Source organism: Camelina sativa, chromosome 11 (genome assembly GCF_000633955.1).
Source record: "Camelina sativa cultivar DH55 chromosome 11, Cs, whole genome shotgun sequence".
NCBI classification, from domain to species: Eukaryota; Viridiplantae; Streptophyta; class Magnoliopsida; order Brassicales; family Brassicaceae; genus Camelina; species Camelina sativa.
In genome coordinates this window covers 46,162,918-46,181,231 of record NC_025695.1, presented here as the reverse complement: position 1 = coordinate 46,181,231, position 18,314 = coordinate 46,162,918, and the positions used below count along the sequence as shown (strand labels likewise).

General features: G+C 37.2%; 4 protein-coding genes across 6 annotated transcripts in view; 3 read left to right on the top strand and 1 right to left on the bottom strand.

Moving 5' to 3' along the window:
* LOC104726701 (DExH-box ATP-dependent RNA helicase DExH14) overlaps window positions 1-2,118 on the bottom strand; it is a 14,209-nt gene extending 12,091 nt beyond the window's left edge. Inside the window, exons 1-7 of the mRNA XM_010445628.2 lie at window positions 1,956-2,118; window positions 1,694-1,755; window positions 1,423-1,600; window positions 869-1,295; window positions 718-783; window positions 290-394; window positions 91-198 (exon numbers count right to left, since the gene is read on the bottom strand). Coding sequence (XP_010443930.1) covers window positions 91-198; window positions 290-394; window positions 718-783; window positions 869-1,295; window positions 1,423-1,600; window positions 1,694-1,755; window positions 1,956-2,065 — 1,056 coding nt within the window. The 5' untranslated portion in view covers window positions 2,066-2,118. The remainder of the gene's footprint in view (window positions 1-90; window positions 199-289; window positions 395-717; window positions 784-868; window positions 1,296-1,422; window positions 1,601-1,693; window positions 1,756-1,955) is intronic.
* Window positions 2,644-5,025, top strand: LOC104726700 (PLASMODESMATA CALLOSE-BINDING PROTEIN 1; the record flags this gene model as incomplete). Its single annotated transcript, XM_010445627.2, is given in 4 exon segments — window positions 2,644-2,738; window positions 3,267-3,506; window positions 3,801-3,834; window positions 4,511-5,025. Coding segments are annotated over 4 exon segments (615 nt in total). The 3' UTR covers window positions 4,800-5,025.
* On the top strand, window positions 5,787-9,393 carry LOC104726699. Of its 2 annotated transcripts, XM_010445626.2 has the most exons (8): window positions 5,787-5,921; window positions 7,171-7,256; window positions 7,359-7,828; window positions 7,958-8,081; window positions 8,350-8,580; window positions 8,654-8,778; window positions 8,850-8,969; window positions 9,137-9,393. In XM_010445626.2, exons 1-7 carry the CDS (start codon window positions 5,919-5,921, stop codon window positions 8,960-8,962), a joined length of 1,152 nt encoding a protein of 383 aa, XP_010443928.1. In that variant the 5' UTR covers window positions 5,787-5,918; the 3' UTR covers window positions 8,963-8,969; window positions 9,137-9,393. The 2 variants fall into 2 exon arrangements, with proteins under 2 accessions (XP_010443928.1, XP_019087904.1); XM_019232359.1 differs by lacking the exons at window positions 8,850-8,969; window positions 9,137-9,393 and having other exon boundaries at window positions 8,654-8,841.
* On the top strand, window positions 14,383-18,109 carry LOC104726697. Of its 2 annotated transcripts, none has more exons than XM_010445625.2 (6): window positions 14,383-14,520; window positions 14,994-15,960; window positions 16,065-16,188; window positions 16,512-16,739; window positions 16,833-16,957; window positions 17,064-18,109. In XM_010445625.2, the coding sequence occupies exons 2-6, from the start codon at window positions 15,027-15,029 to the stop codon at window positions 17,807-17,809; spliced, it is 2,157 nt and encodes a 718-aa protein (XP_010443927.1). In that variant the 5' UTR covers window positions 14,383-14,520; window positions 14,994-15,026; the 3' UTR covers window positions 17,810-18,109. The 2 variants fall into 2 exon arrangements, with proteins under 2 accessions (XP_010443927.1, XP_010443926.1); XM_010445624.2 differs by having other exon boundaries at window positions 14,383-14,524.

Sequence of the window (18,314 nt, the reverse complement as noted above, 5' to 3'; positions counted from 1 at the left end):
CAATGCAAGAGAATTCGCTTCTCCAGAACCGATCAAATCCTCAAATGCAGTCTTCTTTTCACTTGCCTCAAGTAAAGAAGAAAAATTGGCCTCTGATAGTTCACTCTCTAAACCAAGCTCAGCATTTCGTTTGTTTTTCTTTTCCTCTTTACGCCGAAGTTTTTCAATTTGCTTTGCAGACTCTGTTTGGACAGTAACCTGAAAGGTGGCTGAGTGCAATCATTATTGTGGCTACGAAAAAGAATTATACCCAACATCACAAGGAAAGGCCTCACACAAATAGCCGTACCTGTGTGCCATAGGTTGGCATCCGAGATTGGGCGTTTGAAGCTGTTTTGTCAGATTTGAGAACCATTTGACCATGATGAATAGCATCAACAATCTCTTTCCGATGCTGAAAAAGGAATAAACAAGTCAGACACCATTCACATTTCTTAAAAACTTGAAAACAGAATATAACTCTAGTATATACCTAAGTAACAGCCCTTTTGCTATATATAGGCACGCACACAGACACATACACCACAAAAATCGGTTTACAAGAACATTATTTCACCCAAAAAAAAATATAAACATAGTTGTGGCACTTAAACATAACGGTAACCCACGAGAAAAGCATACCATACTGCAAGAGCGTAGAATCTAAAGCAAATCAGGCACAAAGTGTGAATACACAGACTTCAGATGAACGAGCAATATACCAAGCTAAGGCCTTACCATAATAAGGTCTTGAACAGTTTCAAATGCGCTATCCCCAACAAGATCCAGCAGATCCCCAGCTATCTGCAGAAAAAAGTATTTATCATCTACTTTCATTGGAAAATATGATGCTCCAGGAGCAGGTATTGTAGGTCCGAAAATAACATACCTCCTCACCAGGTTTATCGGAATCCAGAAACCTGCATATAGCCATAGCCAGTTCTTCACGGGAAAGTTGTGAATTGGTTTCTCTAACCATTTGTCCACATGCATCTCTTAGCCAACTTAAATCGAATTTTCCTGCACTTAGATTCTTTGACGTGTTGCTGACATCACTCCATCCTTCAGAAAATGATGCACGAGTGTCATTGCTTTCCACATCCTGAAATCCTTTTTCATCAAAAGCTTCCACCAGAAAACGAGCTGGTAGATTGAAAACAAGGTCGGCACCAAACTCAGCTCCCCCATCAACTTCGTTAGTGTATGCCTCAGATTGATGCGTAGGTTGTATTGAGTAAAGTGCCCGAGCTAAGGAGGCCACGTTTTTAACATTAGCATCTGAGGCAGCATGACCAACAAGATTTTGCAACTCTAGCCTGTCGAGTACAAGTAAACCTTAATTACCTCTGAACACCCTAAAGAAATAGAAAAGCTTGGCTACTTGCATAAAGCAATCTTCGAATATCTTGCCTTATCACGGTTGATAAAGACGTCAATACTTACTTCTTTTCGGCAATGCTATTATTATCATCGATATCACTGTCCTCCTCCACTGGCTTGCCAAACAGACGATAAGCAGCAAAAGCAACCTCACGAAACTCATCAGATGGAACTTCCCGATCAATCAACTCCACTACAGCTCCAGTAAACTGCTTGTATGCTTGTCGCACTTCTGGAGAAGCTGTCACACCAATTCCAATTAATATACACTAAACGCCACCTCGTATTCCCTTTACAGAATTAACCAAAAAAATATATACTATAAGAAAATCACCTCCTTCCCATTGATGAACTATCCTCCTAGCAAGGTCAGATTCATCAAGACGATTCCCAGAGCTGAAATCGTAAACACACCAGTTCAATTCAAATCAAGTATTCAACTTTCAAATACAATGTGATCAACAGACTATACGAACTACCAAATTCAATGCAAAACCAAACATAATCTAGAGAAATCAGCTAAAAAAACCCTACTAAACGAGTGTAATCAGTTCAAAAGAAGTGTGAAATTAAGGAATTTGGGGGAAAAGCTCGACCTGCGAGGCTTATTAAGAGTTTGGAGTATAGTTTTGCGGCGAAGGTAAGCCTGATCGATATCGAATGGCTCTCTGAGAGAGCTTGTCAAGCGAGGAATCTGAACCAACATGACAAAAAAAAAAACCCTGTGATTGCGTCGTTTAGGCTTCTTCTTCTTTCTTCTTCTTCTTCTCCTCTGTGTTTTTTATTTCACCTCTGGTCGGCTCGCGGAGGAAGAAGGCGATCGCTGACGTTTTAAAAAACGTCGTCACTTCGATACTTGGGGAACAGTTTTGTTAGGAGTTAGGACCCGTGAACCGACGACCCGCTAATCATATACGGGTTCATAAAACCGACGGCGTTTTAAGGATTTTATGACATAACACAAGTACACACATTGTGGACCATGATTTTAATTATTCCTTATTTTTTAGGTAGAGAGAGTTTTGAATTTCAAAACTTATCTTTAATTTAAATATCAAATATACGTACAAAAAGTCTACACGAGCTAAGTTCTTTAATGATGTTAAAAAAAAGCACTCAAAAGGGTTTTGAGAAGAGACAAGAAGACACAGAACAAGTAGCCACTCTCACCTCACCACCCCCCCTCTCTACTTGCTCTCTCTCTCTCTCTCTCTGTTCTTTTTCTCTCTTCTTCTTCTTCTTCTTCTTTCTTGCTCTAGAGATCTCTATCTCCATCCTTTTCTCTCTCTCTAGAAAGATAACAGTGACATTTTGTCTGGACGCATCTATGGCTGCTCTGGCGCTTTCACTTCTCCTTCTAGCCATGGCCGGACATTCTAGTAAGAACTTTCCACTATTCTTCTTCAGATTTCTTCGCTAACAGTCTTATCTCTTTTCACTCTTAAGCCTCTTTAGTTCTGGTCTGAATAAAGGTTCTTGTAGCACTCAAGGGTTTTACTGTTCCTGAGTGTTCTGCCATTGCTAGACAGACTTAAAAAATATTAATTTAAAGAATGAGAAAGAAAAGGAATAAAAACAAGATTTTTCCTCTGCTCAACTCATTTTTAATCTTGCTTTCCTTTTTCAAGTTCTCTTTTTGCAGCTTCTTTCTTATTGATTGAAATGTTTTTTCTTGGGAAAAGTTCACAAACTATTAATAGAAATCTTGCTAGGTTTATCTGATCTGCTTGTTTTCTCACAACGTCTTTCTTATATTGTTGGTTATTTGCAAATCTTGATTTTTAATGGTGATTTCAAGATTTCCCCAAATCTTGTTGGTTTCACATTATTAAACAAAGAAGATGCAGTTATCTATATATTTCTTCATCACTTCTAATGTTTGTTGACTTTCTTGGTGGTCTCTGTAGGTGCCTTATGGTGTGTGTGTAAAACAGGACTGAGTGATACAGTGCTACAGGCAACCTTAGACTATGCCTGTGGAAATGGAGCAGATTGTAATCCTACTAAACCAAAACAATCTTGCTTCAACCCTGACAATGTTAGGTCCCATTGCAGCTATGCAGTCAATAGCTTCTTCCAAAAGAAGGGTCAATCTTCTGGCACTTGTGATTTTAAAGGCACTGCCACTCCCACCACCTCCGATCCCAGTTAGTCTCTCTCAACCATCCTCATTTTGTTATTCAATGTGTTTTAATTAGAACCAGGGGGAGCCCAATGATAAAATAAACTTGCTTTTTTGGAGTGATTGTTAGGATTCATGTGGTGTTCAAATTATTGATAGTTACAGAAAGTTGGAGGCTTTTGTTTTTGTCACTATTGGTATTGAAGATTCTGAGACAAAATGGATACGCCAAATACATAATAAAGACTCTATTTATAGCACCAAGTTTGTGGATAATAATCAAATATCTTAACATTGTTCTGCGTTTTTGTTTTCACAGGTTATACAGGATGTACCTTCCCTACTAGTGCCAGGTATGCTTCTGATTCAAATGGCCTTATCAAGAAATTGAAAAAGAAAAAAAATACGTTTTGCAATTTTTGGGACCAAAACCAAGAATTTTGATCAACCTTTATTCTATATTTGTGGCAAAGAGAAAAAGTAGATTAAAGTTTTGATTTGGGTCCCAATTTACAACTTTTTTTTTTTGTTTTTGTTTACTTTTGTTTTGAAAGAGATAGCATCATTCACATCAGTTTAATATAAAAAACAGCATCATTAATATTACTTAAATAGACTAAAGGAAATAGAATTAGTAATGTAATATTGACTCTATTGTTTACAGTTTCGATTACTTCTTCTTTGTTTAAGACCCTTTTAACAGGAAGTGTTCAACATGGGCCTAAAAGTACGCAATTTCCTTTATTTCTTTAATCAAACTTTTGATCATATCTATTATCATATCAAATGCTTTATTGGAATTACAGTTTGAACGCATGATCATGTTCTTTACTGATATGGCCGTATACTCAATGGTACTCTAAACCTCTAGTCTTTAGAACCCGTCAAAGACCCCTTGAGTTGTTAGAAACTGAGACTTTTCTTTTTGTTAGCGTTTCTGAGTAACATGAATTTGCTTTGAAGAGCGTCCTTCAAAGCAATGTCTTTCATAAGTTGTTGTTTCTTGTCTGATATATGTTCTTCTTCCAGCGGCTCTGGTGGCTCTAGTAGTGGCAGCACCAGCATGTCACCTGGCACATCCAGTCCAAAAAGTAGCTCAACCACCACCACACTTCCTGGAAGTGGTACCAACAGTCCTTATTCAGGGACCTCAACCAATGGAGGTTTTGGAGGCAATAGCACGGGAATCAACACGGGGTCAGGGATTAACCCGGATTACTCGGCAGAAAGCAGCGCGTTTTCTCTCATGAACTCAAGCAAATCGTTCATCAGCCTTCTCTTGATCATCGCGTCGTCGAGTGTTGCTGTTCTTTCTTGATGCTCTAAGGATGTTAATGTTCTCTGGTTTTGTGGGTGCACTTTAGTTTCGTTTCGAGGACATGGGTCTAGTTTAGTGGTAATGTCTGTCTCTGTGTTATGGGTCTGTGTTATGTTTTTGTTGTAAGAAGATTTCAGCTCTTGCTTTTTTACCCGTACCTCTTGACGGTTGTGGTAGATTTGATGCAAGTGAAAAAATTTATATATATGATCTTATCTCCGGCTCATATGTAATATAATTTTATTACATTGAAATGAATTTATTTTTGGTCTGAAAAAACCAATTTGCTTACTAACCATCATACTTTAAAGCCCACGTCATTTTGTCAATTACGTATATAAACATTCTATGTGGTTCGATTAATGGTGCTTTAACATCTTTACAATGTCATTTTTTTCTTACGATGCGAAAGTAAAAACGTAGAGATCTCAATCCATGCGTGTGCCATACACTAAACAAAAAATTTGTATATACTATATAGTATCAGACATCAGTTAATATAGCATCATAAAACCATAACACTAAACTAGAATAACTTAATAATTTAACGGCATTAAATATTGGTGTTTTTGCTGACTTGTTTAGAGCCTATCAAGTAAAAAACTGTAAAAAGTGGTACTAATTAATACTATTATTAGTACAATATTATTATGAGCTTACAACAGTTTACAATCAAAGGGTATTGGAGATTTTGGTCCCATCCATGTACTATTATAGACTCAACGTTTTTAACATCAATAATAAAACCATAATTTCGATCAGAGAATCAATATACATTTGATAGGAGTGCAGAATAGGTTATGATGGGTTGACGACAAAAAAAAAAAAAAAGAAAAATAAGTTATGGGTTATTATGAAGATTTTAAGAAGTTGAGGGTCTTTTCAAAAATTAAGTTAGAGAATGGACAGATATTGCAATTTTCGTTTTTTAAAACATTTCTTCTTCCGTGTGACGACTCTTCTCACTCTCTCTCTCTTTTGCTGGTCCCTCAAAGCTCCCACCTCTCCCCACATTTCTTCTCCATTCTCTCTCTAAACCCATTTCTTTCCACCAAAAATCGAAACTTTCCGGTGAGTTTTCAACATTAGAGCTTCGTAAGACGCAAATCATACCGTAGTATGGTATGTAGCAGCACCGTCTCTGTTTTTTTCTTCTTTTCCATCGTCTGCTCCGTCTTCGTAATGTTTTTTTCTTGATTTTTTTTTTCATTACCATTGTTGCTCCTTTGGTTCCGTAATTCACAAGCAAGGGTGTTTCAGATCTTTGTCTGGGGATTTTGTGATAGTTTGGTTCTTCACTGGGCCAACTGATTTTTCTGGTGTATCTACATTTTGGTATCACGCTTTTAGCAACTGTACTAAAATGGGTTTTGGGGAATGTGTAGGGTTTTTAATCTAGGGTTTCCTTTTTTGGGAAATCTTTTATTGAACATGGAACATAAATGAGAATCCTTGGCTTTCGGAGATTACTTGTCTTCGATTTTGCTTTTGTTAAAAGGTTGCTAATTTTTTCCCTGAACTGAAATGGGAGACTAGTGTGTTGCAAGATGTTCCTTTTTAAATGAGTTCTGGCTTGGTCAAGTATGATCATAACCTGAGTTGCAATATGTTAACTGTACTGTGTTGATCAATGATTTTTTTCCTATTTTGGTTCCCCTGTGTATTGATTTTTTCTTTTGTTCTGAGTGAGCTTTCCTTTCTTGTTTGAAATAATCAGATTTGATTTCCTGTGCGTGTATATATAAGTTAAGATTTTGTTTTTTTGACATGAGTTATAGCTGAATCGAATCTATCAAAGGTAAGTATGGCTTCTCTTTGATGAGTTGCAAAATCATATTGGCGTTACTCTTAACAAAAAAAGATTTCCTTTTTGAGTCTCTTGTTTGAAATACTCTAATCAGTATTCAGTCTTACTGTACATGCTTATACATCACATTTGGCCACTGATCCGAGCAACTTGCTTGTCTTTGATGAGTTGCAAAATCATCTTTGCTTTACACTCTTTATCAATGATTTTCTTATTGATCGAAGCATTATATTATATCTCCTTTAAACGACGAACAGTGCAACTACTTAAGAAGTGTTGAGGGATCAAGAGTTATTCCTAAACGGTAGTTAGTTAACAAAGAACAGTAGAGTTAGAAAAATGTCTGCATACCCATTTCGTTTATGCCTTTATATGGCTCCTGATCTCTGTCTTTAGGTTGTATGTATGTATCATTTGTATGGCTTTACTACACTGGTCTTTTCTATTGCTTTTCAAAAATTCGGTGTTGAGTTACTGGGATCCCTTGAGTAACTATACATTTTCGTTTGCTTCCCAAGCTGGTGTTTGCTTGCTGATGATTCTCTTTTACTGCAACTATTGTAGAAGTCAATTTGTGAAACATGTGGACATCAAGGATGGAAGGAGTTACTTGTAACTTGCTCGAAATGCCGTATAGCCTGTGAACACCGGTGAGAAGTAATATCATATCTTATAAGTTTTGCTTATGTAGTCAAATGAATATTTTGATTGTCTTTCACTAATTCTCTTTCGATTTGATCTCTGTTTTCCAGTTATTGCATGCGGGGAAATTCATTTGAGACCTCAATACATTTTGTCTGTGCTGATTGTTCGATGAGACCTGTTCAAAACAAACCTACTTCAGGTTCTATCAAAGCAGTACCTAGAAGTATTAGGAATAAGGTGCGGGTAGAGTCCTCCAATCCAGTTCCCAAATGGAAAAAAATTCCTGAAACATCAAAGATGAAGTTGATTTCACCAGACGAAGTCAGAAAACTTTCATGTGGAGGCAATAAATCAATTTTTAAAGTACCAAGACCAGTTTCAGCTCGTTCTGCAACGGGCTTAACAAAAGAAACTGCTTGGTTTCCAAGAGCTAGGAGTTTTAATTCTTCAGTGGCGGCTCACAAAACCAATTCAACCCTCCGTCCACCTAAAAATGTTGAGCCTCGTAGTCCACGTACTCCGCAAATTCGTCCAGGATTCATAAGACAATCTTCTAAGGCACAAGCAGTAGTAGAAGGTGGTGTCTTGTGCTTCTTCTCTTTATGGATTTTCTTAATTATCTCTTTCCTTTTAAAAGGCCTAATATCCCACACTTCTTTTACTCGGAAGACTGAAACACATATTGAATAAATTTTGGCTTTTCAAGGATCAAAATCGAAAGTTGGTGATGGAGCTAAATATCACGGTTCCAACGAGATATGCCGATCAATCTTATCAGATAAATTGTTGCAATTACTTCCATATCGTCCAGCTTTGCAGCCCACTTGGAAGTAAGTTACTGATCACTCCAAACAATATTTCCTCTTGTGCTACTAAATATGTTTTATGCTACAGTCAGATCTCTTACTAATTTCACAATTTTCCCTAGATATGTATGCACATTACCCTTTTCTTTCACTCATTGTGCTTAGCCTTATCTGCATTCTTGAAAAGGAAATCTCCTTAGTTTCTTTAGCATGAGGCTGTGTTACATTGCTGAAAAGCCTGAAACTGAAGATGTCCATATTTTATAATTTTCTCTTTCTGCCACTATACCAGGGGACGCATTATGGACTCTGGTACACCATCTGAATTTAATGGCGAGTTCTTAGCTCAACCGGCATCTAAAGTCCGTGCAAAGGCCTACAGACTTTCAAAGGGGATTCCTGTCGTACTCAAGGTCAAATTGGTTCCTATAGGCAATCTTCTGAATGATTTGTTTGTGAACAGAAACCCTGGGCTTTCAGATGTCGAGATGTACATTTTCCCATATGACAAGAACACAAAAAGGTACACATGCCTCTTTTTCTACAAAGGACAAGCTTCATGTATATCGTTATCACAAAACTTACTATTCTTGCAGGTTTACCGAGGAACGTGATTATCTCTTTGAGGCCATGAGGACTCGCAATGCCATGATCAAAATTAACGTCAATGGCACACCACTGTTGATATTCTCTTCAAAACTACTGGACAAGTCCTCCCAGAGTAAGCCTAATGCATTCTTGCAGATTTTTCATTGGCTTCAAGAATGAATAAAACCCGTTTTGTGTTTGCAGTTATCATCAAGATGCAGAAGAAAACAAATAACTTTCTTTGGGGAATTTTTCTCCTAACAAAAAAGTCTTTAGCACTTCTTCCAGGAACTTCCAGTCAAACTTCCAGACAATGACTCTGAAGTAAGTTATGTCCTTCTTTTTCTAAATCTAAGACCCTTCCAAGTTCCAGTTAGTAGATTCAGTTTGGTTAGAGAGCTTTAATGTCAAGTCTGAAGTCTCCAAATGAAATTGTTCTGTCTCTGATGTTATGTGTTGTGCTTGTTTTTCACTGCCTCTGGTGGAATCAGCCTTTATTCAAACATACCAACCACTGGAATTCTGGGAAGCAATTGCAGAGACAAAACAGGGAGAGGGATTGATTCAATGCGAGTGCTAAGTGGCTCGAAGAAATTGTTAAATAGAGTAGTGCTACTAGTCTCTGATTGTGTTCTATTGTGGTGTAAGAAGCAAAGATTTCAGCTCTTGACTCGTGTGTTACCTTTTTTTATGGCTACTAAATAAAGAAGGTTGTATATTTATTAATATTTTTCCTTGACGGTAAATGGTAGACTTTATTCATATACATAACTTACTTGATCCCAAACTTATTCTATAAACAAAAGTAAGAAATTTTACTATTTAAACAAAAAAGACTCTTATATAGATACGGATTTTCATTTTCCATATATTTGTATCTGAAATTTAATTAATCAATACCACCACAAACTTGTAATTTGAACTTGGCTTTCGTATATAAATAAAGCAAGATTCAAGTTTGGGTCTCAAGCACATAAGAGGAAAAGAAAAGAAAAAAAACTGTTTCTTCCAACTCAAGAAAACGATAACCTGGTTTCAGTCAACGCCATTGAAGAAACCTTTTGATAGATAACAATGGACGCCGTCGAAAGTGGATATGAGGCTGGATCAGAAGCTTCACAAACTTCTTCAGGGTCAGAGATAAGCCTTACCGAGGTAAAACGCTAAACCCAAATTGCATTTTCGACTAAACTTACTTATGGTTTGCATCTCTTCTTGTAATCAGAAATCATTGTGTGCATCTTTTTAGACCTTGTCGATTCTGAGAATAGTCTCTTCCTCTCTCTCTCTGTGATTCGGTACCAAGATTCAGAGAATACCGTTTCCTAATTCTCGTAATCTTTCATTTTGCTACGTATAGAGAAAGAAGCCTTGTGAGATTTGCGGTTGTAACGCCGATGACGATCAGATAATGACATGTTTCATCTGCAAAGACACACGAGAGCATACGTAAAGATCAATTTCAATTCTTCTTTTTCTCAAATATTTAAAGGGTTAATTACAGTTAACACGAATCTTAATTTCCATGATTTTTTTTTGGTTTTTTATGTATATGTTGTAGTTATTGCTCGAGGGTGATGAAACATTATGTTCCTAGGATGTGGATATGTGATGAGTGTTTTACCTCAGGTCGCGTAGTTGGTACATATTTAAGAAGTGATCGAGTTGTGCCTATTCGTCGTCGTATTGCTCAAATTACTACATCATCAAGAACTAGTTATCAAGTTGTTGATAGCGAAATTGTTCATAATCACAACATGACTACATGCGAATCTGGTAATCAAGCTCCACAACAGGCACATGCCACTCCAGTGGGTAATGAAAAAATCAATCTCTTTTAGCTTAAGTATATATATCATTCAGTTTATATCTTCTCTGTTCGTTGATACAGAAATAAAGAAAGTACTGATTTTGATTTGTTTATCTATATATCGTGTAGTTGATGAAGGCTCTTCTTCTCATGTGCCAATGGATACATCTCCATTCAAAATACCAGACTTGAATCTGCCCTCTGATTCGGGATCTGAGATCTAAATGTTTGCTTATTCAGAGAGGTTTGTGTAGCTTGACCGATGACATGAGAGACATCTATAGGTTTAGGGTTGTTTTTAAAAGAGCTTTGTCTTTTTCTTCTTGGGTCACAAGTCATTTTGATTCCGGCTAGCTACTTTGATTGATCGTCTTCATTTTGACTCTTGTTGTGTACATATTCTTCTTTGAGTCATGTCTGGCTACTTTGATGAAGCTATAACAACTCCTTTTTTGCTGTTACCATAAAAATGATATTGTATATGCTTTGGAGACAGTTGATATAAGATATGGGAAATGTGATGCTTTGTTTGAATTTGTCTCACAACTAGGCCATTTTAGGAAACTCTTAATTTTTCTTCTTTAAATATCTTTGTTCTAAAACGCGCTAGGCGGTTTCTAGGCGATAGACGAACGCCTAGCGCCAAGTTGTATACGCGGGTGTATAGGCGGAGTCTAGGCGGATATTAATATATATTAAATAATTATATATATATGATATATATAAATTATAAAATAGTTATATTTTTAAACCAGATATTTATGCAGATTCAGTCATAGTTCATAGCAGCTGAATTTTGATAATAATCCCCTCTAATTTTTACTGAAAAACAATACAAAAATATAAACAACAATAATTAAATAATCAAATCATGACAACAGAATATGATTGTTACTCCCACAATGGATGTTATATAAACACTTCACAAGGAATAGCCACGAACAATAAACCAAAGGTATCACAAGCATCAACAAACTATTAGTAGTATAACATAATATTAAATAATAAAGAAAGAACTTTACCGCAAAGACTGCGATACACGAAAGTGACCATGAAGCAGCTTACGTTGAGAAGAAGGTCAATCGGAATAGAGAGATAAACCAAAGAGGAATACCGAATAACAGAGAAGAGCAATAGAATTTAACGAGCTATGAAAACGAGGTATAACCAGAGAGATATCAATATTAGTTGGGATTGTATTTAGGGTTTTTCATTAAGTATCAAGAAACTAGGTTTTTGTCCACTTAAGAAAACGTAGGGACGACATCTCGGCGGTGTTGTATACGCGGACTATGCGGTGCCCAGGCGCCTGTTTTATAAGAAAACGCATAACAAGCCGTATAGGATGTATACGATACGTTACGACACCGAATAGAGAATAGGCGTCGCATATACAGGCAAAGCGCCCGCGTTTTAGAACACTGTTAAATATTAAAAGTTTCAATCTTCTTTGTAACCAACTTTTTGACAAATGTTTTACATACATTCATTATCAATAGAATTTATTTTATTTATTGACAGCCAATATTTCAAATTAAGAGTAAGAAGAAGACACATAAGTATATTAGAAAACTTGGTGAAAAAGCTGGATAAAATAAGTGGTCTAGAAGATGCCACGTCGGCAGATGTTCTTACTCAAAAGGTGACTAATAAATAAATTGGATAATACCAATTCCTTAGATATCGGAGATTAAAACATTAATTACATTTGCTAAAACTTATTGTATAAAATAACCAATATATAAATACTACAAATTTGAAATATACTTTTTGTATATATCATATTAAGAAAAAAAAAAAAAAAAAAAAAAACAATAATTCAAGATTTGGGGTTTGGGGAGAAGCAAGAAAAGGTTTGTTACTTAAACCCAAATTCGTCGTCGTCGCTCGCTCGCTCGCTCTTGAGAAAAAAAAAAACTGACTCTTCGATTTCAAGAAAACCAAGAAAGATCGAAACTTTGAGTTTCAAAAGACCTTTTTGGATTTTTTTTTTCTTTTTCTTTGTGACTGATTGATTTGATAACAATGGTGGTGGACAAAAGTGGTTACGAGTCTGGATCAAAAGATTCGCCATTTACTTCAGATATTATTAACCTTTCCGATTCCGCGGTAAAATTGCTTCTTCGTTTTCCGATTTTCTTGTTCTGGGTTTAGAGCAATTGCATTTACACTTGCCCTGTAATCAAGAACCGATTTTTTTTGCATCTTTTTAGGGTTTCTTGATTTCTGAATCTTTCTTTCTTTCTTTAATGTTCTTTCTTTGTGTTAAATTTATGAGAAGCAAGATTTCGGATTGCTTTATCACTGATCTTTTAATTGCTACATTTATGTATAGAAGAAGAAGAATACCAAGAAGAAGCCTTGCGAAGTATGCGGAAGTGTTGCTGATGAGCTTTCGATAATGACATGCTTCAATTGCAGAGACACAAGAGAGCATACGTAAATATTGACTCATTTTCTTGTTACTGTTTTAACCACCTACTCACTCAATGTTCTTCAATATAATATTTTTCTTTGTTTTGTGTGTGTTTGTGTGTGTGTGTTTTAAGTTACTGCGCCAGGGTGCTGTTACATCGTGTTCCTCGTATTTGGTTATGTGAAGAGTGCCGTGATCCATTGTCAAGAACCAAGCAACTAATTGTGGATTACCAAGTTCCTATTGATCATCAAACTGCTCCATCATCATCAAGAACTATTCAAGTTGTGGATAACAAAATTTCAATCGAATCAAGAACTAATCGAGTTGTGGATAAGAAAGATTGGATGGGAGCTGCTCCATCATCAAGAACTAATCAAGTTGTAGAACAAGTAGTGCCACGCTCACTAGGTGATGAAACCAATCTTTTCCGCTTCAACTAATCGCCAGTTTCTCTCCCTCCCTTTGATGAAATATTGAAGAAGATTGATTGATCAATATGTCCGGTGTTCAAGCCTATGTGGGAAAGATTTTCCATTCAAGAGCCACCACAATACGTTGATCTCTCCACTGATTCAAAATCTGACGACTACACGCTTCATTTCAAAAAGACTTGTGTTGTTAATTGAGTCATCTTAATCTAGGGGTTTTAAAAAGGCATTAGCTTTACTCTTTTTTTTTTTTCTTGAGTCACAAGTCATTTTGTTAGCTAACTGAGATTGGACTTATATTATTGTCATTTGGGATCAAGTCACATACTATACGACTAATTAATGAATGTACATAACTAAATTCGTCTTCCCACTCAATTGAGCTAGGAGTAAAAGAAGGTATTAATCACTTTTTACCCCATGGTACTGTAATTAAAAATTTCGTTTATATGTATATGTACCACACAAAGTCGTACGAACGCATATGTATCTGCAAGGAAGGACCCATAACCATTTATGAAAAAAGAGGCCAGGAACTCGAAGTTTCCTGGAAAGATGATAAGAGATGCTATGATGACAATTTATGGACTCATAATCGAGGTTGCCAAATATAGGAAACCTTTCTTATAGCTTTTCAGGACTAGCCAGGCAGGACCCGTTTATTAAATGTTTATTTTTTTCTTTGTTGTTGTTAATTACTATATACATTTCAAATTTACATGTGTTATTATGTCATGAAATGTCACATACCCAAATCCAAGTTTCATAAATTTCAGTGGTTTAACACGCCATTAAACAAAAAAAAACATGTTTAACCATTGTGAAACATAATATTAAGTAGGTATGAATTTCCCAAAAGTTAAATGCACCAAAACATTACTATAGAAGCTCAAACATATAAGTCGGATTCTACTCGACTCCTTTTACTAGCACATGGGATTTTTTGCAATTTAAGAAAAGTTGGCGTTTTCTTTAATAGTTAAAGAATAGTAGGGGTCTTTTTAGTTAAAAGTTAAAAAGATATTATAGGGGTGATATCCGGAAATATCAAATTCTCAGAGAGTGAGAAAGATAATTGTCGTCTTCTTCGTTTCCCCTCTCTTCCCCACTCTCTCTCTCTCTCTCTCTCTCTCTCTCTCTTACTTTCTCTCTCCACAGTGTGTATGTGTTTCTTCCCCTTTTCAACGACAAAAACTCACCGGCGGTTTCGATTTCTGTGTAAGTAAGTTGAATCGTTTCGGTATCTGAAAACTCACATTCTGATTTTATTTTTTTTCCTCATCTCCCCCTGTGTTCGTCTTGTATTCTCTCTCGGGTTTACTTTTTTTTTTTTTAATTTTCTCGCTTTATATTTCGTACTACGCAAGCAAAAAAAAAAGTTGTCTTTGATGATTCTCTGAAAATCTTCGCTCTTCGGCTAACTGATTCCGTGTTTCCGCTTTATCTGCTCTGTTCCTTGTCACGCGTTCCGTACTTTTTCACCCGCTTAATGGGTTTTGTTAGGATTTTGTAATCTAGGGTTTCGATTATAGAACTTCTCTACTGTACACACGATTTCTTGGTGAGTCGTTGGTTTTGTATATAGAGTTAGTTAGTTACCTGAATCAGTTCGTCGATATTAATTTCTTCTCATCATTCGGTTGGATGATTTTTTTTTAATTAAAGTTTCGTTTTTTTTTTGTTTTGTTTAGGTTAAAAGGTTGAGAATTTCTCATCAATTCAGGATGAGTCCTGGTCAGTTGCCATCAGATTCGATCAAAGTAGTTCCTGGTAGGAGTAAGCTGAGGGTTGAATCTTCAAATCCAGTTCCCAGAGGGAATCCAATATCTAGACCTTCTAAAGTTAAGTTGATTTCACCCGTGGAAGCTATGAAACTTTCATCTGGAAGCAATGTGATGCCGGTTTCTCCTGTTAAGCGTGCTCGTGCAACTTATCAAGTACCAAACTCTGTCCCAGTTCGTCGAACTACTCAAACACCAACAAGACCTGTCCTGGCTCGATCAACTTCTGAAGTACCAAGACATGTACCGGGTCGTTCACCTCCTGAAGCACCAAGACCTGTTCCGGCTCAACCAACTCCTAAAACACCAATACATGTCCCGTCTCGGCCAACTTCTGAAGCACCAAGACATGTACCGGGTCGTCCACCTCCTGAAGCACCAAGACCTGTTGCGACTCAAGCAACTCCTAAAGCACCAATACATGTCTCGTCTCGTCCGATTTCTGAAGCCCCAAGACCTGTCCAGGCTCGTCCAACTCCTGAAGCACCAAGACATGTCCCGCCTCGTTCAACTCTTGAAGCACCAAGACCTGTTGCGGCTCAACCAACTCCTAAAGCACCAATACATGTCCCGTCTAGTCCAATTTCTGAAGCACCAAGAGTCCAGGCTCGTTCAACTCCTGAAGCACCAAGACATGTCCCGGCTCGTCCAACTCCTGAAGCACCAAGACGCGTCTTGGCTTTTCCTGCAGAAGGTTTCAGAAAAAAAATCGTTTGCGGTCTTCGAGCTCTGAGTCTGACTACTCCACCAGTGAGACAGGATACCAATCCAAGACTCCTTCAATCAAAGACGATTGAGCCTCCTACTAGTCCACGTTCTTTGCAGATTCGTTCAAGAATCAAACAACAAGCTGCTAATGCTACACAAGTTGTAGAAGGTGATATCTTTTGCTTCTCTTTCCTTTCGGAAAGCCAAAGAATTCTTAACTTGTTTGCATTGGATGGCTAAAAAACATGTCTTGCTTTTTCTTGGTTTCTCTAGGGACAATTGTGGAAGTTGGTGATAAAGCTAAAGATTATGGTTTCAAAGAGATACGTCAATCAGTCTCTAATGAAGAACTATCGGAGCTACTTCTATTTCTACCAGCTCAGCACCCTACTTGGAAGTGAGTTACTTGACACTTTACATTATTTTTAGAAACGTCAACTAGACCACTCTATGTTGCTAGATTATTGCCATTACGCATACTACTTAAACTCTTTCACATTATGCATATGCTACTTGGTTGAAACTGAAGATTTAGAAATTCCGAAACTTGCTGCGTTTTCTAGAGCATGACCTAAGACTCATGATGTCATATTGCGCTTTTATTGTGACCTAATTTGATTCCTTTATAGACTAGGTTCTTTGGACCTTTACAAGTTACTAGCTCAAGAGTTCCTCTTTGCTTGTGTTAAAATGAACTCTTCCTTTGAACAACTGTACCAGCGGACGCATTATGGATTCTGCCACACCACCTGAGTTTGACTGCGAGTTTTTGGCTAAACCGGCATCCAATATCACGAGGAAGGCACTTAGACTTTCCAAGGCGATTCCTGCATTACTCAAGGTCGAATTGCTTCCTACATGCCACATTCTTATTGATCTGTTTGGCAGAATCCCAACGCTATTGAATGTCGAAGTGTACCTTTTCCCAGATGAGAAGAAAACAGAGAGGTACTTTTTCTATGAAGGACAAACTTCTTCTTCTTGTTGAATCGCTGTTATCAGAAAACTTATTTAATCAGGGTATGTACACTCATTCTTCAGGTTTAAAGAAGAATATACTCATCTGTTTGAGGCTATAGCAACTCGCAATGCCATGATTAAAATTGGTATAAACGCCACTGAGTTGTTGATATTTTCCTCGACGCTATTGGACAATACCTCCCAGTGTATGCCTACTGTATCACTACAGATGTTTTTTTTTTGTCCTGAATAACTTACATTTTGTGTTTGCCAGAAAAAAAAAAAAAAAGAATTTCCATTTTGTGTTTGCAGTTCTCATCAATACGCAGAAGAAAACAGAATACTTCCTTTGGGGCTTTTTTCTCCAGACCAAAAACTTACTTACACTTGTTCCCGGAACTGCTTCTCAAATTGATAAAGAGTCTGATGATGGGGATGTTATTGACATGGATATAGACACTGAATGCCTTACCGCGAATGTGGCTCTGAAGCTTATTGCAGAATCACAAAACACTCCCTCAAGATCACCGGAGAAGTTGAGCAAACAAGCAAGTTTACCTCCTGGTTTCGAGAAGATATGGGCACCACCCTTGGCGAAACTTAATATACAAGGAACTTTAAACACTTTGACTGATCAAACCGTGTCCTCTGGAATAGTGCGTAACCAATCAGGGAAGTGGTTGTTTGGGTACATTAGGTGCCATAAGAGCATCTCTGAAGTGGCAGCTGGGCTACTGGCTATATACCATGGCCTGAAATTTTTGTGGGACAGCGGTTTCCGAAGAATCCAATTGGAGACAACAAGCTTTGAGATCATCAATGCTCTAGCAACAAAATCGTACCTGTGTCCTAAAAGAAGAACAATCCTAAGATCGTGCAAGGACATGATCTTGAGGGAATGGGAGTGTGACATTTACCAAATCTCCAAAGAAGAGAACTCGTGTGCAGAATGGCTAGCCAGCAGATCAGAAGAACAGCCTCAAGGATTAGTTTTCTTCGAATACCCTCCTCGAGGCCTTGTGGATCTTCTGGAGAAAGACCAGCTTGCAGCTAGATAAGCTGCTTCAGCTTTTGAGGTACAGTCGTAGTGAACAGCTTAGAGGTACATAGCTTGATTTAGTAGTTTGACCTTTTGAGAATACTAGAAGAAGAAGAAGAAGAGATGTTTAGATTGTTAATGAGACATCGTAGAAGTACAGTGGAGTTTCATTGTAAACACAGCTCAAGTACACACACAAACCTTTTTGTGAAGTGAAGAATCAAAATAACTGTAGAGTTTTCACACTCCAGTATCACTGTTGTTCATTCTCTTCAGATTTAATTGCACATGAACCCAATTCACCAAACAGAAAACCCAAATTCGCCGTTTGCAGAAAAATAGGTTTAGTTTTGGGAAAATGACACCCACACCCACTTTCTCCTAAATATTGTCACAAAAACCCACTTTCCACTCATGGTATACTTTCCCAAGTTTTTTGCTTATGTGTCCACTTTCCTTTTACATTTTTGCCCTTACTAACAACTTACCTCTCTTTCTCTCCTTCTTTTCTCTCTTTTTCTCTT